The sequence below is a fragment of the Cheilinus undulatus genome, linkage group 23 (genome assembly GCF_018320785.1).
Source record: "Cheilinus undulatus linkage group 23, ASM1832078v1, whole genome shotgun sequence".
NCBI classification, from domain to species: domain Eukaryota; kingdom Metazoa; phylum Chordata; class Actinopteri; order Labriformes; family Labridae; genus Cheilinus; species Cheilinus undulatus.
Window position 1 is genome coordinate 31,189,823 of NC_054887.1, and position 23,714 is coordinate 31,213,536.

Below are 23,714 nucleotides of genomic sequence, written 5' to 3' on the forward strand. Positions count from 1 at the left end.
CAGCAGGTGAGACTTTTTAAGACTTTATATGTTCAAAGAAAATCAAAGCTGATCGTCCTTGTGTTTACCTGGTAGCTGCTCCAGCTCCCTTCTCCGTGCTCCCAGCCCAGCGTCAGTCTGTCCGTCATTTCTGAACTTTTCACGCTGAGAGACGAAACTGAAGACGGGACTGAAGAGCAGGAAAAACAAAAGACACTATGACGATTTACAGCAGGATCAGAAGAAAAGATAAGACCATCAGCAGTCTGGTCTTTTAAACGATGAATTTAATAATAACATGAGGACTGACCGGTTCTGGCGAGTACAGACGAATCACTGTTCATGCCTCTGCTCCAGCTCTCCACCTGCAGCCTGTACAGACTTCCTGCTTTCAGACCGGTGAACACACAGCTGTCCACATCCCGACCGACTTTCTGCAGGTCCACCAGCTCCCCCAACACCTGCAGCATGAACACAGGCCATGATTGTCATAAAGATGGCTTTTATACACATCTTAAAAAAATAAAAAATATTATTACGCCAATAATAGAGACAAAAGTAGCTAGGTAGCTGTAAAAGACACATTAACATACAGAAGAATGAGAAAATATCAGTATCTCTACTGTCGTTATCTTTAATGATCCCACCTGGTGATGCTCCTTCCTGCTCCCTGCAGCGTTCTGTCTGTGATTGGTTGTTGCCTTAGTGACGCTGTAAAGCGACAGGTCGTAGATGTCAACGTGGCCAGTGGATGGGCGCCAGGAGAAGGAGAGAGAGGAGGTGTTGACAGAGGTGACGGTGAGATTAGTGACTGCAGACGGACCTGGAGACAGAGATTGTATTTCAAATTGTCAGAGTCTTAAATCAACTGAACGTTAGCCAAGGAAACACAACTTTACATCATTAAACAATGGGGGATTTAAAAAATAGACCTAAAAGCAAACTGGAGTGTAACTGACAATAATTATTACCAAAGTTTTTGGTTTTATTCTCTTCCTTTCATGTTGTATAGTTTTGTATTGTTTGGTTTCATTGCTGTCTCATCATTTCCTTTTGTTTTGTTCCTGTGTTATCATATCATTTTGTTATAATGTTGTATCGTAACATAATGTGACATTACATAATGTGTCATCTGTATCATATCGTCATATATCTATCATATCATAACGAATACTACCATAACATAACATATCATAACATGTTGTATGGTATGTTATGGCATGGTATTGTAACATATCACATCGTAGTGATTTATGAACTCACGGGTTTGTCCCTCTGCTGTGGCCTCCTGTGATTGGACTCCCCCACTGAGCGTCACCACCTTCACTCTGTACCACTTCCCTGATGTCAGACCCTCCAACCGCTCGCTTCGACTCTGGGCGGGGATCGACCGATTGGTCAGAACGACTCCAGCCTCGTCCAATAGCTGCAGACTGTAACCGTCGTAGACGCCCACCGGCCTCTCCCAGCTGACGGTGAGACTGTGGGTGGTGTGGTCGTTATCGGCCTGTAGGGCGGTGACGCTGGCCGGAGCTGGAGAGAAAATAGTCAATGATCATCAGTACTGGCATATTTACATCTAATTAAATAGCTAGATTTAGTCTTACCTGTCCTGCCGGTTGCTTTGTTGCTATTGGTCAGCTTCCCGCTCTCAGATTGGACAGTGATGGTGTAGGCATTTCCCGGGATCAAATCCAGGAAGTCCAATGAGGAGATGTGTTTGGGAACGGGACGTCTCTCCACAACAGAACCATCCTGGAGAAAAAAATATCAGTCATGAACATACCCTCTATCAGTTGTCTATTTCCATATATATTTTTTTATTTACAAAGTGAGGATAGAATAGTAAGAGTTGCTGGATTTATTCATTCTTGTTAATTTAGTTGAACTCACCATGGTGGATAGTGTGACGGCGTACATCTCCATGTCTCCCTCTCCAGGTGTCCAGGTAACATAAAGTCCACCTGGTCGAGGAGCGAGGTGCAGGTTCCTGACTGCACTGGGGACTGTAGAGAAGAATCTGAGCTCAGGAAAACTGGACTTAAATGTAAAAAATAAAATGTGAGTTTTATGATGGTCTTACCAGTCCGTCCCTTGATGAACTGAGCTCTCTGGTACGGTCCGCTGAACGTCGACACCACAATCTTATAAAGTCGTCCAGAGTTCAGTGACGTCAGCCGATGATGTCTCACATCGCTGCTCAACACATCCGGAGGGAAAATGCGAGTGTCGTTGAAGAATAGAGTCACCTAGGGACAAGGAGTGGCATTAATAATCATTCAAACATCACTCAAAGAGCATCTTAGAGGGCTCTTTTTTATGTTACACCCACTCAAAGGGCATGCTTGAAAGGACTTTATCAAATGTTATCCCATTTAAAATACCGTAGAGGGAACTTCTGTCAAGTTCTGTCTAGCTTGCAGGCATTTTGTCATGGTTTTTTTTTCCACTCCATAGGGCACTTTGTTCAATGCTTTCCAGCCTCAAAGGCACTTTATCAACATTTGTCCACCTTAGAGGGCACTTTATGTTCACCCTATGGGCACTTTGTCAAGTAACATCCATGCTAAAGGGCACTTTGTCAAATTATGTCTAACCCTTAGGGCATTTTGTCAAATAATGTTCAAACTAAAAGGTACTTTGTCAAATTACATCCAACTCAAATGGCACTTTGTAAACTAACATCCATGCTAGTTGCCACTTTGTCAAATTATGTCCACACTAGAGGGCACTTTGTCAATTTTGTCTACCACAGAGGATAATTTGTCAAATTTTGTCCCATTGGAAGGCCCCTTAGAGGGCACTACACATAAAGTAACAGCATGTGATGTTTCGATCATGTTCAGTATGACACTGATACAATGCAAATTTACCCCTCCATATCCCTAGTAATGTTACCATAATGTTATGCTGACATTGCTATCCTGTAAGGTTAGCTTACTAGCTTTAATGTCAACCTACAACTGAACATTACTGCTGGGACACCGAGGCAGATAAGACTGTCTAACACAGTATGTTAATCCTTATTTGCAAAGCAACCACTTTTTAGATGAAGTAACAGAAACCAAGAGGGGCTGGACTGTAAAAGTACCACTTAAAGGCCTCAGCCACTATTAAAAAATGTATGGTTATTGATTATCACAAAAGTGCAGACACAGACCTCATAGTGGTCCACGTCTCCAGGGGCGGGGTTCCAGGTGACGGTCAGATCACTCGTCCCTGCGTTGCTCAGAGACAGATTTCCAACAGCTGCAGGAACTGAAGAAACATTTCCCATTAATAATTAATAAAAACAACATTTAAAGGATTCAGTTTCTCTGGTTTTTGACTCACGGGTCCGTCCGTCGGTGGAGACACTGCTGACAAAGTCCCCACTCCAGGTTTCCACTGTGACGGTGTAAAGTCTTCCAGGGGTCAGAGATGAGAAGGCGCACTCTATGTGTCCAGCAGAGACGCTTTTGTTCTGCAGGACGCTGTTGTTGTAACGGATCAGAACCACATAACGGTCCAGATCTCCTGCTGCGGGACGCCAGTAAACCTGAACACACAACACAGGACCAAAACTACTAAAACTCAAAGTAAACAAACCAAAACCGCTCAGCAGAAGAAGTTCTTCAAACAAACCTTGAGGAAGTCGTCTCGTGCAGAATGAACGGCTGTTGGGTTCTGAACAGTCGCAGGTTCTGCAACGCAAACACAAGAAAATACAAAAAAATTAAAAACTGGTAGTATTCTCAAGTTCACATATTTTAAATCATTGTAGTTTAAATTTGAGATATGTCAATAATTTTATAGCATCATTACACTGAATGATCAATAGATTCTTTCTGTGATGAGCATTTCTTCTTACGTGTTCTGGCTTGAACCGTGGTGATGTTCTCTAGGCTGCCGCTCCTCGTTACTATGACGACTGAGTACAGTCGACCAGCAACCAGTGAGCTGAAGGAGCACTCTGGTGGCGAGGAGTGGGACACTGTAGACGTGTGGACAGTTCGACTCCCCTCCTGAAGGCGCACTGTGTAGCTTTCCACAACACCGACCGCCGGACGCCATGACACCTGCAGAGCATCTGACCTGCCGCCGTTTGATGCCGTTACCTCGGAGACGGACGCTGGAGCTGAAAAGAAGACGAGAGCTCTATTTTAATGGATTAGCTTCATGAGACATCCACACCACCACCATTAAGTACATTTATTTGTTAAATTTGGGAACTAACTGACCAAAAGAAAACCAGCATCATTTACCAGGCCAATCAGCCAATAGGATTTAATCTAAGAACCCTAGGGGCAAGACGTGTTGTTATCTGAGTCCTGATTGGCTGGCAGGTGAAGCACACAAAGACACAAACATTCAGGGCTGAAAATAACCGGGACATTTTTCAGGAACACAATAGGTGCTCCGAACAGGAAGTGGGTGTTTGTGGACAGGAAGCCTTTGAGCAGAGCTCTGGGAGGGTCTCTGTGTTTTCATTCCACTTCGACTTTCTGGTATTTCAGCTATTGTTCTCAAAAATGTTATCATATAATACACTCTGAACCACACACACACTTAAAAATACACACTTTAGCCTCGAGACCTTTTAATGTTTTTACCTGATAAAAAAAAGATGACGGTAAAAGAGGAAAACAACAAGTTTAAAGACCTGGAATAACCCGTTCTTTATTCTAGAGTTTCTATTCAACTAATTCTAAGATTTACAAAGGATTACAAAAATAATGAAATAAATAATTTCTGAAATAAAAACTTAAAAACATGCCCAGAAATGCTGAATTTTCAGCCAATCAAATTATGGTAAACTCTCCTGTCTAAGGAGTTTTCCCATCAACAGCCTCTGAATGTGAAACAAGAGAATGATTATTTCTCACAATCTGACCAATCAGACAATCGAGTTACATAACCGCTCGCATTTCTGACCTCGTAAACAAAAACTACAGACACAACCCCATTGAAGACGAACTTCCGCTCAGGATATTTCAACCCTCAAAGCAGCACTGAGAAATTCTGCTTGTAATCTCTTTGTTATAAAACATTAAACTGAAGTTATCTGAGCAAAAAATTCTAGTCATGTAGAGGAGAAAAGCTGACATGAGTATAGTTTCCATTTAAAGATATATATAAGTCTTAATACCATGGCTGTCAAACTCTTAAATTTTTTAGTCAAGATTAATCACTGTTTAACCCCTTTACCAAATCTAGCTATTTTTATATCAAAACAAATTTTTAAGGCATACAAAATAATTCTTCCTTGTGAGTTGATTTGACAGTAAAATAGTCAAAGAGATGGCTTTTATGATGTTGGCTTCAGGATATCAATGTGTACTGCACTACGTCAATGTTCAGTGGTCCTAAACTGGTCCGGACTCAGGACCCACCACCTCCTCCTTGATGAGATATTGTAAACAAAATTTCTGAGAAATTCTCGCCTCTTTATATTTATTTAATAACAAACTGATGCAGTTTGGACTTGAGATGGAACAAAACTATATGTCATTTTTCCATACTAGGTGCCATTTCCCATGAAAACATGTAAACTTGGGTTTTTTTCTAGAGATCTTGATCTTTTGGCTCCAGACCCGCCAGTTGAGAACAGATTTAGAGGAAGGAGACAGCTTCAAGGTGCTTCAAATACACCATGTAAGAAAAATGCAGGAGCGTATGTACAAAATGACTAATTGGCATCAGGTGACAGCATTTACACTTTTAAGGAGTTTATGTGCTGATGCTTTCTTTGTGTGAGTTTCTTTGTGATGCTTTTACAGTGGAGTTTATACTCACTTAAGCAACAGGCACTTCACTTCCCGTTTGGATAAAAATCTGGTTTTATTTTAAAAGAAAAATAAGGAACTTTTGGTGGAGCGGATCATAAGCTGAATCACAGAAAAAAGAACTTACTGTGGATAGAAAAGTAAATAAAACCATGTAAAAGGAAAATGCCTCAGGGATCAGCATCCAGCAGCTGCCCTGCTATATTAGCTTAACTACAGAGCACACAGAACCACAACGTAGTACAAATATTTTCATTAATAATATCTAACTCACAAACACACTTTATTGCTCCAGTGGGGAAATTTGTGCTGGACTCCATGTGCTGCACACATTAAACTGCCATCACAATAAAATAATAATAATAATAATAATAATAATAATAATAATAATGACAATAATGATGATGATAATGACTATAATAATAATCATAATAATAATAACAAATTAGAACACAGTGATCCACCTATATACACAAAATCCAAAGTACACAGATTTGCACAGACCAATAAAGAAGCACACTTTTTTTTTTTTTAAGAATTAACATCAAATCACAATCAGGCAAATTTAATCCAATGGGAAAAAAAAAAAAAAAACAAGAGAAAAAACATGTTACCACTCCAACAACCTTATGTTTGCAGGGTGTAAGGTTAGTGAAGGTTTCAAATGGACATTTCTATTGAGGAAAATAAAATGTTTCCTCTTATGGAAAGTTTTGAAGATATTACTTCATTCAACGACCCCTAAAACAAATATACATATAAATAGAGATAATTGTAGAAGTGACTGATCGAGACTCACTGGTTCGTCCGTCCAGACTGACGAGCTCAGACTGAAGTCCTCCGCTGACAGTAGCAGCCTTCAGCTTGTAGAGGGCGCCGGGAGTCAGACCAGACAGCAGCAGAGAAGAAGAACCAACCGGAACGCTGAAGTTCTGAACAACACTGAGGAGGAAACACAAGGAATAAAGCTTTAGTATATAATTAAGTATTACTGATATAAAAACCGCTCAGTCTCAGTGAAGGCCACAAACTCACTCGTCCTTCTGCAGTGTCAGTATGTAAGAGTCCACATCTCCTGGTGGTTTTTCCCACGATGCTTTGAGGCTGTCTACTCCAGAGCTCCTCAGAGTGAGGCTGCGTAGAGCCATGGGGTCTAAAAGCACACAAAGAAAAATATACATGCTAGTTACTACATATGTGAGGACCAAAGCCTTCCAAGGATCTTAAACCTTTTTAATTTCAGCAGTACTGGGCCTGGAAACCCAGAAACAGCTAAATAAACTTAAATGAAAAACAAATCCCTCCAAGGAGAATTCCTTGGACCACTGTGGGAAACATTTACATCTTAAACCCACCTGTCGTCCCCTCCACTGACACTGACGTGTTCAGTTTCCCACTCCTGGTCGTCACGGTGATGTTGTAGCGCCTCCCAGGTGTGAGCACATTAAACGTGCACTCCCTCATGTTTGGCTCCACTTCCCTGGTGGCCACAGTGGTGTTTCCTAACAGAAACAGAAAATAAATAAAGTTTGTTTACTGTCCCTACTTTTTTGAGATGCCACCGAATTCAAAATGTGATAATATTCTTAATGAAATGGTAAACTGTCTCATTTCCAACATCTGATATGTTATTTATGTTCTATTGTGAATATAAAATTGGTTTGTGAGTTTTGAAAATCACTGACTTTTGTTTTTATTTACATGTGACACAGCGCCCCAACTTTTTTAGAACTGTAGTTTGAGACATTTTCAGTCTGGCAGCTACCATGGATCGGCTTCAGAAGTCCTCTATATTATGATGTCAACAGACTTTTTACAGTTTTCTCTAGTATTCGGTGGTTACCATGGCTAAGAGTCAGGAAGTAGCTGTCCCGTAACCCAGAGGGGGCGTGGCTCCAAAAGGCGCTGAGTGAGGTCTCGTCAGCGTGTCTAATGTAGAGGTCTGTCACCGCCGCTGGAGCTGCAGAGAAGAGAAAGTTGAAGGTTAGTCTTAATGATAAGTTTGTGTATTTCACTTAAGCTAATGCTAAACCCTCATCATTCAATAAAGGTTTCTCTGATATGATACTGCTGAGATTCACATATATACAGTGTCTGTAGTACCGGTTGCTCCTTCACGGCTGCTCTGAGCCGTCAGTCCTCCACTCGCCACCCTCAGCTCGGCTCTGTACCCTTTTCCAGGAATAAGTCCGGTCCCAGAGAAGCTGAAGTTAACCGCCTCTCTGTCCAGAGTGGAGCTGACTAACTGCTGGGAGCCGTCAAACAGGGACACGTTGTAACTCTCCCAGTGACCACCAGGGGGAGTCCAAGAGAGGAGGAGGCCGCCGTCAGAGGACGAAGGAGACAAGGAGAGGAGGGACGCTGGAGCTGGAGCTGGAGAGATAGGAAGATGGGATGAGGTTAGGAAATACAACAAAAGAGAGAAATAGGTTTAAGGAAGAAGAAGAGAAAATTAAGGAAAACAGGATGAAGAAAATAATTCATAAATGAAGAAAAAAGCAAAATATTTGTGACAGATGAAGAAAAAAATTAAAGGCTAGCAAATTGGGAAAATAAGGCAGTGCTACATTTTTATTACCAAAAAAGGAAAAAACATGTTTCCTGATTTTTATTTTCCTGATTCTAATTGTTATTGGAAAAACAGGTAATCTATTAATTTTTGATAATTCAGAAAAAATAAAATTTATTGGGTGTTAAAAATCACTGACCACGGGGAGCAGGTGGCCTAGTGGTTAAAGGGCGCTCCCCAAATATGACCCGAGGCCCTTCACCGCATGTCTCTCCCCCACTCTTGACCCTGTTTCTGACTCTATCCACTGTCCTCCCCTATCTAATACAGGCACAAAAATGCCCTAAAATAAATCTTAAAAAAATAAATCACTGACCACCAAAATATTTAAGGAAAGACAAAGGGCAAAATGATGGAAAATTAAAAAAGGTACAAAAATTGACTTGCAAAATAAATGTGGAGGAAAAATATTATAGGTAATTCAATTTGTAAAATTGTAAATTCTGACTTGTAAACAGAAAAAGTAATGCAAAGGAGTGGAAATTTAAGAAAAGGCTGAAATATGAGTGACAGACTAGGAAAAATTAGAAAAGATCGCAAGAAATATGGTAAAGAAATCATTAGAAATAGAGAAAAGGTCAAAGCAAGAAACGGTCAAGCAAAAACGCCTTATTTTGCCTTTTAGTATCAAAATATAATACAGAAAAAAATTGGTTCCTGATCTTGTGTTTTTCCACTTTTAAGAGATTTTTTAAAATTGATTTTTTTTTTTGAAATGTAAATACAAATAGGAGAAAAAAGCAATAATTGAATACACAGACTGATTAAAGTTAAGTAAAGAAAAAAGTTAAAGGAGATAATGAACATTAACCCATTAAAGCCTGAAAACACAAATATAGCCAGAAAATTCTATTTTTTTGGAACTGAAATGTTTATTTCACTTTCTACTGAAATCCAAAAGTTTCAAATTTCCATAAAATTTAGTATATATATATATATATATATATATATATATATATATATATATAAAGTTTAAACAACACACAAGAAAAAATTAAAGTGAGAAAAAAGAGCAAAGGGAAGCAGAAACAGAAAAAAAATATAAAACAGACCAAAGAAACAACTTTAAAAAAAAATCAACACAAAAGTAAAAGGTGACAGAAACAATGATATTAAGTTTTTAAAAGGGGGAAAATAAAAGGATAAAAAATGTAGAGAACAAGAAACTGACTGGAAATATAGAAAATGGACAAAATAATATTGCAAATAAATAAAAAAAAAGAACAAAAACAGGAATGAAACATGAAAGAATCAAAATAAGAAAAGGGAAAGATGAATAGAAAGATGGAGAAAATGCAATAAAGCAGAAAAAATAAAGTTATAAAGAAACAGAGACATGATCACTAAAATGAGGGTTAAAGACCAATTTTAAGTTACAGACTGAAAACTTGAGAAATTATTTAAAAAAAAAAAACAACAAAGCTGAAATATAGACAAAAAAAAACAAACATAGATAAACAAATCAATAAAAAATACAAACCTAAAAGAGGATTAAGAGAGAAGAAAAGCCAGAAGAAAAATTTAAAAAAAAATAGTAATAGAGAAAGGATAATTCCAATGTTATGACAAAAGTAAGGAACGTGAACTCTCACCCGTCCTGATGGTGATCACTGATTGGTTTGTCAGTTTCCCGCTCCGGGTCATCACTGTAACCTGATAGGCCGAGCCTGGAGTCAGCTGATCAACTCCTACTTCGGTGGCGTTTGGAGGAAGCATCATATCCGTGTGGCTTGTCCCATTGGTCGAGACGACGACGACTAGTGTGTCCAGGTTACCTTCAGGCAGTTGCCACGACAACAGGACGCTTGTGCTGTTGTTGTTTGTGGCGGTGAGATTTGAAACGGCAGCAGGAACTATAAGAAAAACAAATTTAAGATTTATTAACTCCCATAGTCTGCTTCCTCCTTCTCCTCCTCCTGTTGGTTTGTTGTTACCTGTCTGAGCTTCCATCGTCAGGCTGTTCTGGAGCCCACCTGCCTCTGTAACCATAGTAACGTTATACAGTCGTCCAGGCAACAGGTCTTTGAGTGTATGTTGGGTCGTTGTGCTCTCTAACGTCTCGTTCCTCAGCAGACCTGACAGAGATTTACATGAAGAAACAGATTTAGTAAACATGAAGTTAAATGGACGTCAGAAATGAAGGAGCTACTTCCTGATTTATGGCGACAACACCAGAGTTTATACGTTTACTGTAAAACAACCACAATCAAACTAGCAAGGAGAGGAGCTGGACCGACATCACTACAGCAATGGTTGTAGCAGGTACAACCCCAATTCCAAAAAAGTTGGGACACCTTGTAAAATGTATTTATTCATTTATCTGAAGCTTATAAAATAATATCTGTATAGATTTAGGGTTAAACCTGTATCATCCTCAAGCTGCAGCCTGAAGCGCTGTGTCCGGCCCGGGCCGGCCTGCCAGGAAAGTCCCAGGCTGCTGGTCCTGGAGGTAACCACCAGGTCACTCACTGCTGACGGCCCTACAGATACAAAACACATTCCTGTCAAAAACCTGGAATCAAGTTGTTTTCAGACTCAAAGAAGAGGATGGATGTCAGCCTAATTTAGACTAAACACTGTAAAATGAACCCCCATGTGTTTAAAAACATTTGAACTGTCCCTTTAAAGTGATTTATCTGTTTTCAATTCCAGCTTCAGTGGAACAGCAGGAAGGTTTCAGCAGGAAAAGCATCCCTCGCCTCGCTCTGTGGCCTTGTCATCAAACGCTGAGCTCTGTGGGAGTCCTGTTGACACTGAAAAGCACTCCCACTCCCCTGCTTCTCGTCAAGCTATCGACGTTTATTTTCACACAATACCTCTCTGAGTGTTAGGGCCTCTGTGTCGCCACTGGTGCTTCAAATCGAGGTCGAACAATATTATCAGGACACGATATCTCCGCTCCGAGTGCCGCAGAGGGACAAACAAACAGGCAGAGTCAGAGGCAGCTTTCAGTACTACTGACAAGTTTTGAAGGAAACAGCAAAAATGGAGAGGGGAAAAAAGTCAGACTCTTAATTCTAATGGCCATGTACTGCCACAGTGAACTGATTTGATTTTAGTCTGAATAAATCAGAAACTTCCACTCCTTTCAGAATCTTTTTAGAGATGGGGGCTGATTTGTGTGAGTTTCACAAAGAAAATTGGAAGTTTGGACATTTCTCTCTGTTTTCTAGATAATTTCTGCTGGAAAAGGCTGTACAATAGAAAGATCAAAATATTTTTATATAGAATTGTTAAAAAAAACATCTCCATTTAGGAGGCAGTTATTTGGGATCCAGGAGGTTCCAAGCACCAATACAGTGTTGAGAGAATGGGCTAGTATCAAAGTGTAAAACTGCAATTCCTTTACTGTCCACTAGGGGCTAACTCTAAAGTGAGTTAATCCCCCTTGAGTTCTATATAACAATGTCAAACTTCACAGCAGAACATAAGACATTTGCAGCTTGGTAGAGATAACTTTATAAGTCTAAACCAGTGACACTCAACCTGTGGCTCATTTGTGATTATTTGTGTCTCTTTTAAGTCTTAATTTGAAACATAATTCCCCCAGAAAACCTTAAAAAGGAAAAATTAACCTCAGAAATTATCCATTGCAAGTAACATTAATCAGTTTGTTTCCCACTCTTACACAATAGGCATTCATTTTCAAACTTAATTGTCAGCCTCTATTTTTGTCTGCATATTTCCATTGCCCTTATATGCAATTTTTCACTACTTTAATTCAATTTTTACTGCTCATTTTTGGCACTTTTATCTAGCTTTTTGCAATTTTTGCCCCTTTTTTTTTTTTTTTTTTTTTTTTTTTTGCCTCTTTGCCTTTTTTCGCACTTTTCCCTGTTTAAGCTGCCTTTTGCAATTAAATGCCACTAATTTCCCATTTTGCCACTCTTTGATGCTTTTTGCCAATTTTTTCCGACCTTTTTTAAATTTTTGCTCATTTTAGTCACTTTTCACTCATTTTCTCCACATTTTGCTACTTTCGGGCCATCTTTGCCACCTGTTACTCATTTTCTTGCCACTTCTCACTCATTTTTGCCACTTTTCTCCCAGAGTTTGACACTTCTTTTTGTCAAATTTTCTCCCCTTTTTCACACTACTATCCTGCTTTTTGCATTTTTTTGCCACTTCTCTCACATTTAAGCTGCTTTTGCAATTAAATGCCACTTTTTGCCCTATGGCAGGCATTCCTAAGACCAGGTCTGTGTTGTATGCAGTCAGAGACTTCTTTCAGTAAGTATTTTAGCACTTGTGTTTGGATTTCTTTGCCTCTAAGGTAACATTAACTTAAAGATTCTGCAAGCAGCAATGATTTCTTGCACCCAGGACATCACTGAGTGTGTTCAGACACTTAACACACAACATATATAAATACCAGACGTGGGGATGCAGATGACAGGAGGGATATAGTTTTCCAGGACGTTTCAGAAGCTTTTTTTTTTTTTTTTTTTTTTAACTCAGCTTTATTTTTATACATAACAAACTACATTACAAAAGTTTTGATTTCCGATCCAGCATTTAAGTTACATATTGAACCATTTTAAAAGCAGTTGCACAAAGGGTGGCTAGCTTTAGCTTTGTTAGTTTTCACTAAAGTTAACATAGCTTTGCTAGCTACATAGTTAACGTCACTAAGCCAGTGTAAGCCAGTGTAGCTTAAAATATTAGCTAAAGCTAAAAAAGCTAAAGCAAGCCACTGATGGCATATCTACTTCTAAAATGGGTCTAGTTTTAGCACATGTAGGGTAATCAATGTAGCAAACGTATAGCTTTGTTTGCTTTTGATTTAGCTATGTTAGGTATGTAGCTACATTATCTACACAGCTAATATAGCTTCATTAGCTCCAGCATTAGATATGTCAGATATGTAGTTGGGCTGTCAATATTTATCCCAAGTCCCAATCGAATTGCATTTCTAATTATTTGCAAATTTTGAATTATATTTGAATATTTATGCACAAAAAATATTTCAATAAGTACGTATGTACATACAAAACATTCAGTTGTCAGTGCCTTAATCACCATTTATAAACATTTGTCCACTAGAGAGCCTTCCAGCATCACTTTATAGATTGCAATGAAGAAAAAATGAGCAAAGGATAATTCATTTTATTTATTTTTATCAACATTGTTGGTTCAAAAACTTTGGTGAACATGATAAACATTCCAAAGGGTTAGAAATTAAATGTCATTATCTATGCAGCTAATGTAGCTTCATTAGCACTAGCATTAGCTCTGTTAGGTAGGTTAGAGTGCTTTCATGGAGGCAGAGCTTTTTTCCTGTAAGAATACTGTTTACTTTATCAAATGTTTAGTAATCAGGTTTTGCAGGTCAGGTTTTAAAATTTAAACTTTTGGTATCAGAAGTTTAATCCAATTTTATTTCATCAGTTTTAGTGTTTATTTCCGTTCTGACAGATTCTTGTAAATACAGAGACCATGACCCCTTTTGAAGGCACTAAAGCTCAGCGTATGGTAGCGTGAGGTGGAGGAGACCAAAAACAGAGCTAAAAGAGAGAAAATGTTGGGTAGTTTTAAGTTGAATGTTCACCAGATCAACTTTTTAGAGTAAAATCTGTCAACTATTGGATCTTCTGATCTTCTAGCTTTTGAATATTGGAAACAGGTAAAAACAAACCTGCAGAGGTCACGTCACCATGGAGGGTCAGAGTGCCTTAAGAGATAAGAAACTAAAAACACCACAGAAGAAGAAGGAGTGTTTTGCATTGCCGAGAAGGTTACCTTCAGGACTGGACCGGGCACAGTAACACCCTGTTTCCTCCTTTCATAAACACATATACATAAAGAAATGCACACTCATAGAAACACACACACACTCTCACACCCTTTCCCACAGAACAAAGAAACAATGGAGGCAGGAAATGGCCGAACCCGGAGCTCTGCCCACCATGGAAATACACACTGAGGGCCCAACTTCTGTTCTGGACGCCCGCCAGCATGGAGACACAAATGCACACAAATACACAGTGTACTGCTGGAGCTCTATCACTCTCTCTCAGCAGGACGGGGGTTCCTGTCGCTAATCACAGAGCTGCAGAGAGGGGAAACTGCATGACATTAACTCTGACACACAAAGACTCCACACAGCACGGAGGTCGAGTCGTGTTCTTGTACTTCAAAAGACAAAGAGGTCAGAGGAGACAAAACAATAGAACAGAACACAATCGAATATTGGACTCATTATCGTGTAGAGACCTTTAAACTTTAAAAGATCTCCAATATATAACAGTCCCACTTCAGTCTAAATTCAAGCAAAAAAAAACAGAGGAAGTACGAACACCAAAGTAGAACACGTCCATAAATATTTGACTTTAGTAAAAGTAAGATTCATGTGAGGCTGCAGTGACCTTTGACCTCCAAAATCTAAACAGTTCAACCTCAAGGCCAGGTGTAAGTTTGTGCCAAATCTGACAAAAATCCTTAAAAGCGTTCTTGAAATGTTGAGCTCACAAGATTTGAAGTCACAGTGACCTTTGACCTACAAATGCTTTCAGTGTATCCCAGGAAGTATTCTTGAGAAATCACATTCACTAGCATGAAATAAACATGAGATCACATTAACTTTTTGATCTAAAGTACACTACATGGAAAAAAGTATTTGGCCATGCCTGAATGTGTGGGTATATTTTCTAAATTATAAATATACTACTACTATATTTCTACTTTAGTGTGTTAGGCTATGTAAGGACAGCTATGTGAGGTCTCATACACAGTAAAGTAGAAGTATAGTGGTAGTATATTCATAATATGTCAAATTTACCTACGATAGTAACTGAATTTAGATGTTTCAAGGTGTATAAAATCAAGCATTTAGCCATGCAGTCTCCATTTACAAACACTAATGATCCTAAATAGGTCATTCTGAAGAGCTCAGTGACTTTAAGCCTGGTACAGGGAAAGATGCCACCAGTGCAATAAGACGGTTGGTGACATTTCATCCTGACAGGATATTCAACAGTAAGTGAAATTATTAGAACGAGGAAGCATTCAGGTGCAACAGCAACCCAGCATTTAAGCAGAAGACTGTAAAATCCCAGAGCAGACAGACATTTTGGACAATGCTATGCTTCCAACTTTGTGGCAACAGTTTGGGGAAGGACCTTTTCTATTCAACCATGACTGTGCTCCTGTGTACAAAGAAGGACTGTAAAGACATGGTTTGATGAGTTCAGTGTGGAGGACTGGCCCACACAGAGCCCTGACCTCATCCCCAACGAGCATCACCTAAGGGAATGGATGAGGCTTTCTACATTACTGTGGTGAAGAAAGCAGGTAGCATTAATCGTGTGCGCCAGGCCTTTGGCAGTTGGCACCAGAATTACCAGCTGGGTTACCTAATCCTTTTATTTTAATAATTTCAGTCCTGCATCCCTGTTAAAATACTCTGGCTATGCTGTAACACAACTGCCCACCACTAGTAGCCACTAATAGTTTCTGTTGTATTCTAAGAGGATAAGCATTTTAAACACTGACTGGCTTAATAATATCCCTACAGAACCCGGCGTAGCGCCGGCGCTATTATTAGCATATTCATTTTTGATTCTGCAGAATACACCGAAGAACTTAGCCTGCACACATATTCGCCCTCGCTCTCGTTTCACCCCTACTTTTTTACAAAAACACTCAGACACACAACCCACACACGCCAGACATCCATCACACACACCTTTGACACACTTCCACACATGTGCAGTTATGTATTTGCAAAAACCTGGTCGCACCAAAGGTTTTACAGCTGGCACGAAGCTTTTGAACTAATTACAGCATCAGATGAAGAGTCCAACTACTTATCTGCCGTGTTTTTTTTTTTTTTTTTTGCACAGGTTACAAAATTGACTATATTTCAAAAAGTAAGTTATGTACAGACTCCAAATAAATTTCCTGTGGTTCCAAAGGATATTGTGCAACTTTTTTACATCTACAAATTTGAGGAGTACAGCTGTGCAATTTCTGTATTTTGAAATATATGTGGAAAAAAAACCAAAGATTTTCATTTTTTTAAGGTTTATTGCACTTTTAAGCAATTTATTGTAGTAGTTAAGACATAAGTCAATACAAATTAAAACTTGGGATGTAAGGGTTATATTGATGTAAAGAAAATAAAAATACCCCCAAAAATTGCACTACAGTATGTAAAAATGTAAGAATATGTCCTGGCGGACTAGCACAATGGTAGGTTTTTGAAGGGTTTTAAACAAAGCATCAGTCAGATATGTGGCTTGGGTGAAAATGGTTACTACAAAAGGGATCTGTTCACCTTAATCCAAATGTCTGCTTATATTATTCAGTAAATCTTTGTTAGATTACTATGAATGGGAACTGCTTTATCATTGCTGAGGATAACGTTTCCCCTTGTTTTTTGCTGTCCAGACTGTTTCTTCTTTAGACACCAGAGTCTGCTGATGCATGATGATGCAAAACACAGCCTCTTTAACTGAACAGTAAATGTTTGGACTCACTGGTGTGTAGGGTGATGTTTGCCGTCTCTTCATCTTTCTGTGATTTAACCTGCAGCAGGTAGGCGGTCCCCGGCTCTAGGTGATCCAGCACACAGGTAAAAACCCCTCCTGCCTCCTTGTTCCCTCCATCCTCCTCTCCTAGCTTGTTCGTTTCCAGATAGTCCCCTTGTTTTTTTTCCTCCTTTACCTCCTCCTCTCCTGGCTCACTAACTGGAATCTCATTTGTCTCTGTCTCCTCTTCAGCACTTCTTCTTCTTCTGCTCTTTCTTCGTCTGCACTCGGCGCCGTCTGCTCCGGTATCAAGAGACGTCACAGTGAAGGAGCAGTCGTGTCCAGGTGTGCTGATGGTCAGAGAGATGGAGTCCAGGGCAGGTATGTGTTCAGATACAGAGATGCTACATGGGAGGGACTGGTTGGCTGTGGGAGCTGCTCTGATGAAATCCTACAACAAAGAGAAGAGATCTCAGTCAGAACAAAAAGAGAAAGAGGCTTGTTTTCAGTCTGGATCAAATATTACAAATTCAGTGGTAACCCCCTCTGCAGCAGCATTAAAATGTGTAAATGAATCTTCACACATATAATGGTTCAAGTTACCACAGAGGTGGAAAGATAAGACTCATCATATTTTTGGTGATGTGTCAGAATTTGTGATCAGGCTGCCCACAGAAAAGTTCAACAAACAGGGCCCTCCCTTCATGACTTAGTTATATCGATGCATGTGAAGCTATAGTATTAGCACTAGCCTCCCTGCAAGCGTTCAACTCTGTAGCCTTTCTCTGATCAGCTTTAAGAGCTTGTAGTAAACAAGTCTGAAAACATACAAGTTGGGGGTCAAATGGCTCAGCTAGTGGTTTTCTTGTCCTCTCTCTTTTGGCATCCCTGACTTCCTGTTCTTGGCTAAATTCTGACAATGCTGGACAAACAGTTGAGTGCAGTTGGTGCATCTATTATGTATAGAAACAAATGGCAAAAGTAAAGGCAAACAACTGGTTTTGCCATAAAACTTGGTTAGCATTGCTTAATGTAGGATGGCCTATGATAAAGTGTCCATTATGGCCCTCTCCTTCTGCTGGACCCCAGAAAGCTTTCTGCCCCCCTCATAGATAGCCTTGGATGCAGATAGATTATTAGCCCCAAACTTCATTGGAAGTCCCACAAAATTTGCTGTGCTTTGGTTGCAGTTCAAAATGGCTGTGGATCCTCACTTGGGGCCACAGCCCCCACTATTGGAATCACTGAGACTCATACTGAAAAATCCACTTGCAGTCAGTAGACAACTGTGATAAATGTGATATTTGCACAAAGTTCAAATAAAATTCCTCAGAGTATTCTTGTTATATTGTGGTCAAAAGTGAGGTATGAAAATAAGGCCCAATAACTCCAATTGTTGTCCCAAAACTTAAGGCCCAGTTCAGACCAAAGGTCTAGACGAGACGTGGCAACACTCTGTAAAGTTTCTGAAGCTACTGTACCATAAATCTGTCTTTACAAAATGGACTCAATGAACAGTCACCGTTTCTTTCTTTGTTTTTTAGGGGGCATGATGGTGGTTCATCACTAATTCCCCCCGTCATCACTGTCATAAGGTGGCAGCACAAATTCACAACAGATGTAAACACAAACATTTTTAGCTAGCTAATCCAGCCAATCTTTTCTGCTTATCCGGGGCCAGGTCACAGAGATAGCAAACCAAGTCTTCCCCCAGCAACATTTTCCAGCTCTTCCTGGGGGACTCCGAGGTGTTCCTATCCCAGATGGGATACATAACTGACCGACAAATTAGAACACTTTTCCTTCCATCTTCACTTCAACCTACTTTAACACAATGAGCCCAAAAAAGAATTCATTTACTATTAGAAAGAAATACGTCTGTTGAAATTTCAACATCATGATGCAGATTTATAAAAAGTCAAAGGCCAAGCTTTGGTTCAGGCATCCTAATCCAATGCCTGAACGACCTCAAAGGAGTAATGCCTTTCTGATGTTCTAGCTCCTCATCCATCTCTAAGGCTGAGCCCAGACGCCGTCCTGAGGAATCTCATTTCCACCAAAAATCTGAAATGTCATCTTTTCGGTTATTACCCTGAGTTCATGCCCATAGGTGAAGGTTGAATGAAGATTGACAAGTAAATTGAAAGCTTTGCCATCTTGCTCAGCTCCCTCTTCACCACAACGGTCGGGCACAGCATCTGCAGTAATGCTGATGCTGCACAATCCCCCAATCCCAGGCTCCCTTTAACCCTCATTATAGACAAGAACCTGAGATGCCTGAACTCCCTCACCTAAGGCAGAAACTCACTCCCCACCTTGAAGGAGTAATCCACCATTTTCTGGCAGAGAACCATGGCCTTAGACTTGGAGCTCCGGACCCTCATCCCAACTGTCCCAATGCCTGCTGGAGATCCCCAGCTGAGAAAGCCAACAGAACCACATTATCTGCAAAATGCAGAGAAGGAATTCTGAGGCCACCAGGCTCTTAAAGCCTTGAGATCATGTCCCAGAATCGGCAATAAGGGGCAGCCCTGATGGAGACCAACATGCTCTGGGAACAACTTTGTTCTGAGAACACAGACACAACTCTCATTTTGGTTATACAGGGACCTGATGGCTCACTGCAATGGCCCTGGGGCCCATATTCTTGTAGTGCCATCCACATGACCCCCAAGGGACCCAATCATAAGTCTTCTCCAAGTCCACAAAATACATGTAGAGTGATACATGAAGCTTAGTCCTGTGCTGAAAATAACAATTTCTCTGTGGACAAATGTAGCACCAACAACCTTGAAATTCTGATGTAAAAGAGCAGCAAATCCTGATAATGTGTCCAACTGATGGGGAGGACAGCGATGTTTATCAGGCTAAGGTTTCCTCAATTCACGATATGGTTTCATCTAACAAAATATTCTATTTGGACAAATATTTGTTGCTGTTCATAGCCAATCAAAACAAGATTTACATTCCCTTTTACAAACTGGACAAACTCAGCTGCAGGCAACTTGACCAGATGGCAGAAATCCAAGCTCAGTTCAGATAATTGCAACTGTTTCCTGCAACAATCTACAACAGACACGCTGTGTTGCAAATCTTTGGTTTGAACAGCGAGTTCATCCTTAAGTCAGAGCGACATTCATGCAAAGTTTGAAGAAATTCCTCCAAGAGTTCTTGAGATATTGTGTCAAGAATGGACACCGTTTCACACTTTCAAAGATGAAGAAATATGCAGGAGTGTAAGTACAAAATGACTCAAGATGTTTCTTTTCTTACACATAGACAAGCCAAAAACATAATGGCTCCAGCCTTGGCTATTCCAGGTCTAAAGGCACTGAAGTTTGGAAAGAATAGCCACAGTGTTTAAGTCACGGCATGTGAGATCTTTAAATTCAACAGTTTTTTAAATTGAACACGAAAACATCAATCACAGTGCCTGCACAGTGTTTAAAACAAAAGTTTAGACTTTTTCACACCCAGTATAAGCAGCAACCTTTGGTGCTGAAAAATAAAGCAGTTCCTTCCTGTATGTTGGTTTCAATAAGGATATTAGTTCTGCATGATTAGGGGCGTGATTGATGTGACTTCAAATCTGCATGCTGCATCTGTTTGTCAGGAGGGTTTAGACCTTCCTTAGCTCTGCCTTTGTTTCTCAGTTGATCTAAAGTTAGTTTGTAAGAGCAGCTGCTTCAGTCTCAGAGTGCTTCAGAGACAGTTTCAGTCATAAGTTGGTTTCAGGTCTATAATGAGCAACGTTTCTGTTTTGTTGCTAAACAGGAAGCATCTTGCACGCTTCTGCAGCGTTTATTTAAAGATGCATCTGAGGTTTTATCACTTTTGGGGGTTCAGCTGTTTCACCCACCTCTGATCTATGTTGTGTTTGCTCTTCTGTATTGTGTGATAATTCACTTGGCGACTGTTAATCTGAACTCCTGTCACCTCTCGGGAAAAAAAAAAAAAAAAAAACAGGACGTGAAACTATTTGTCGCTGATAAAGAGGTTCAGTAAGTTCACAGACAAACAACAATGCGGACATGATTTAAACCCAAAAAATCAGCAGCAGATTAAAAATAGGGTCAAAGCAGTCCAATGTTAGGGATTTTAGGATCGTGTCAACATGCTTATGTGTTGACAGAGAGGCAGAATATTTGGGCAAAGAAATGGATCCAAGCAGCTAGATGCTACTCACTGTAGCTTCTTCCTGCTCTCGCAGTGTTGTAAAATACCTCCACTACTGCTTCTTAAAGTCTGATTCCACTTTAAAAAACCTCACAGAAAGCTCAGAAGACAAGTCAACAATCCTATACATATTTTTGTTAGCAATCATTTCACTTTTTATTGTTCTATTAGCCATCTTTATTGAATTTTCTACCTGTACCAAGTTCTTTTTTTCATGGTTAAACTAGTGTTTCTACTTTGATCCACAAGAAGTTCCTCAGTTTCTTCCAAAATAAGCGCATTTTTAAATCCAAACACAAAAGTGCTCTAGACTTAAGATGGTAGAAATTATTGAAAAGCACTGATAGTGGTTGCCAGTTTAGCCCAGTTTATAAGGTACCTCTCCCAGATTTGAATCCTGATCCTCTCCCCACGTTTCCTGTATCTCTGCTCTTTTTCTAATAAAGGAAAAAGCCCTACAATAATATTTAAAAGTAAAACACAGCACAGTTTGACTATAACGTTTCCTAATTGTTAACTTTAATTGGGTATCAATACAGAAAAGAACAATTACTTCAAATTCCCTCACATTATCACTAATCATTGGACGTCATTTTGTACATGAGGTCCTGCATATTTCTTCAGCTTTTAAAGTGTTAAACTGTTTATTTGATAGACTAAGCACTCTGAAGCTGTCTCCTAACTCTAAGTCATGGTTTTAGATCAGTTTTTTCTCAGCTGGTGGGTAAAGGCCAAATACGGGGTTGCAGAGCTGTTTTCAGTGGGGGGCACATGCAAACCTAGTAAAAAAAAAAAAATGTCAAAAAGTCTTTGTAGCACCTCCTAAACACAGTTGTTTTGGTGAATGTCTTTGTTTGGCTACATTTTGTACCTTTGTAAGGTCCAAGCTAGGGTATTTTTGGCAGCTACTTTAAATTTATTCTGTGGTGTTACAGATGGAGGTAGTCTGTGACCTCCAGCACTCCTAACGAGCCTCTCACTCAGCTCACCTGTCCTCATTGCACTCAGCTGGTGCTCATCAGCCTGGATAGTCTATAAAAGGAGGTTCTTTCCCTCAGTTTGGTGTGTGACACCAAAGAGCCAACACCTTCAGTTGGTTTCTCTTGGTTTGTGTGATGAGCGTTTTTGAGAGTGGTTATGTGTTTTGAGGGAAAGAGGGTAAATTCTAGAGTTTTTGTGAGGTGAGGGTTGATCTCTAGGGAGATTTTTGCACTTAGTGTTTTCTCCCCACCAAGCGATTCTACCTCTGTTTGAGGCCTTTTTACTTTAGTTTGCCTACTTTTGGCAAAATTAGTGGGTGGCTGTGGAGAAGCATAACTCCACTCCATCTTTTAGGACCCAAAGGCCTTATTTTTGTTGTAAAGGTGCAGATTTTCTTTTTGTTACTTTCCCTGTCCGTGACCCCTGTCCTTCACGTCATGCGACTTGCAGAAGCGTGACATGTGGTTAATTCATTTAAGATACATTTCTGTTGAGAAAGGCTGCTGGATGCTGTATCAAAGCCTAAATTTGTGTGTGCACATCCTATATGCATGAGTGTTCTTCTCACTAAGGAGCCCAAGGGCCCGTCAAAATAGCCCACTCTGGGGCCTAAAGTAACAACCCTACCGCTGCTGGTGCAGCAGTGCAGCACTTATTCACTTTTTTTAAGATTTATTTTAGAGCGTTTATGGCTTTGTTGAGATGGGACACTGGGAGATAAAGTAAGGAATGACAAGTGAGAAAGGAGTCACAGCTGCTTTGAAGACAACAGCCTCTCATACTCACATCTATGGGCAATTTAGAGCCATCAGTTAGCCCCAACTTCTGCAGTAGGTGGTAAACATCAGCCTCTGACCCCATAATTACACAGTCTCTGTAGGTGGTTAAAGCATAGCTGTAGACAGCCTCACACGGTCAAGAAAAGTCGTGTGCAGACTTGCATTTTAAGGATTTTTACTTTAATTCCAGCATAAATTATGCATATGACAATGGGTTTTTTAATCAAACTAATTGTATGCATACGGTTTTACAATTACGGGTAAAATATACAACTTGAAGCCATTTAAAAATGTTCTCTGTTTTTATAAGGTCCCCTTTCAGTGTCTTGAAACCCCCTGGGGGGTCCAAGCCCCAACTTTGAAAACCTCTGGTATAGATAACAGATGGATGGATCTAAAAATCAACATCGTGTGAAATATACCTCTTTGACTTTATTTGATTCATAAAACAAGACACTAGGAAGAACTGCCTCTTACTGTCAATATGAACTTAAAAAATGCATTAAAAGCAAAATAATTCAATTTTAAACATGCAATTACTTATGAATTTCATTGTGATTAGGGATTAAAATTCTGATATTAATTGTGAGTTTGCAAAATTGTAATTTGACAGCCCTGGTTGTTTTATCACAAGACTAAATTCCTTATAAATAACTTTCTGATTGCTGTTTTTACAGCATTTTCATGCTGTTCTAAATGGCATCCCCTTTACAGACACATCTAAGGTTCCTTTAATTCTAACTGACTATATTCTCGAGAAAGCATCTTCATATCAATCCAGAACAACTTTATCATCATAATAATCCATTTTAATCTCATAAATTACAATTATTCCATCCTTTATATGGCCTTGATACTATGGTGTATGATAAATAGACACTTTCTGGTACAATAAGAGAAATAAAATGAATATTTCATTAGTTCTATGTCTAAAGAGGGACATTTAAAATTGGTATTTGAATTTTTATTTCCTTAAAATAAGGCTAAGGTACACTTG

The 23,714-nt window shown here is 39.6% G+C and overlaps 1 protein-coding gene across 1 annotated transcript in view; it reads right to left on the minus strand.

The window, feature by feature from the left end:
- Positions 1 to 23,714, minus strand: part of ptprb (protein tyrosine phosphatase receptor type b) — a 48,632-nt gene that overhangs the window by 24,370 nt on the left and 548 nt on the right. Inside the window, exons 2-21 of the mRNA XM_041780470.1 lie at positions 16,791 to 17,232; positions 10,677 to 10,793; positions 10,248 to 10,388; positions 9,906 to 10,166; positions 7,848 to 8,117; positions 7,588 to 7,704; positions 7,100 to 7,246; positions 6,780 to 6,897; positions 6,544 to 6,686; positions 3,830 to 4,096; positions 3,604 to 3,662; positions 3,313 to 3,517; positions 3,140 to 3,237; positions 2,063 to 2,228; positions 1,873 to 1,985; positions 1,587 to 1,734; positions 1,243 to 1,512; positions 627 to 802; positions 290 to 440; positions 69 to 169 (exon numbers count right to left, since the gene is read on the minus strand). Of these exons, the coding sequence (XP_041636404.1) occupies positions 69 to 169; positions 290 to 440; positions 627 to 802; positions 1,243 to 1,512; positions 1,587 to 1,734; positions 1,873 to 1,985; positions 2,063 to 2,228; positions 3,140 to 3,237; positions 3,313 to 3,517; positions 3,604 to 3,662; positions 3,830 to 4,096; positions 6,544 to 6,686; positions 6,780 to 6,897; positions 7,100 to 7,246; positions 7,588 to 7,704; positions 7,848 to 8,117; positions 9,906 to 10,166; positions 10,248 to 10,388; positions 10,677 to 10,793; positions 16,791 to 17,232 (3,510 nt within the window). The remainder of the gene's footprint in view (positions 1 to 68; positions 170 to 289; positions 441 to 626; positions 803 to 1,242; positions 1,513 to 1,586; positions 1,735 to 1,872; positions 1,986 to 2,062; positions 2,229 to 3,139; positions 3,238 to 3,312; positions 3,518 to 3,603; positions 3,663 to 3,829; positions 4,097 to 6,543; positions 6,687 to 6,779; positions 6,898 to 7,099; positions 7,247 to 7,587; positions 7,705 to 7,847; positions 8,118 to 9,905; positions 10,167 to 10,247; positions 10,389 to 10,676; positions 10,794 to 16,790; positions 17,233 to 23,714) is intronic.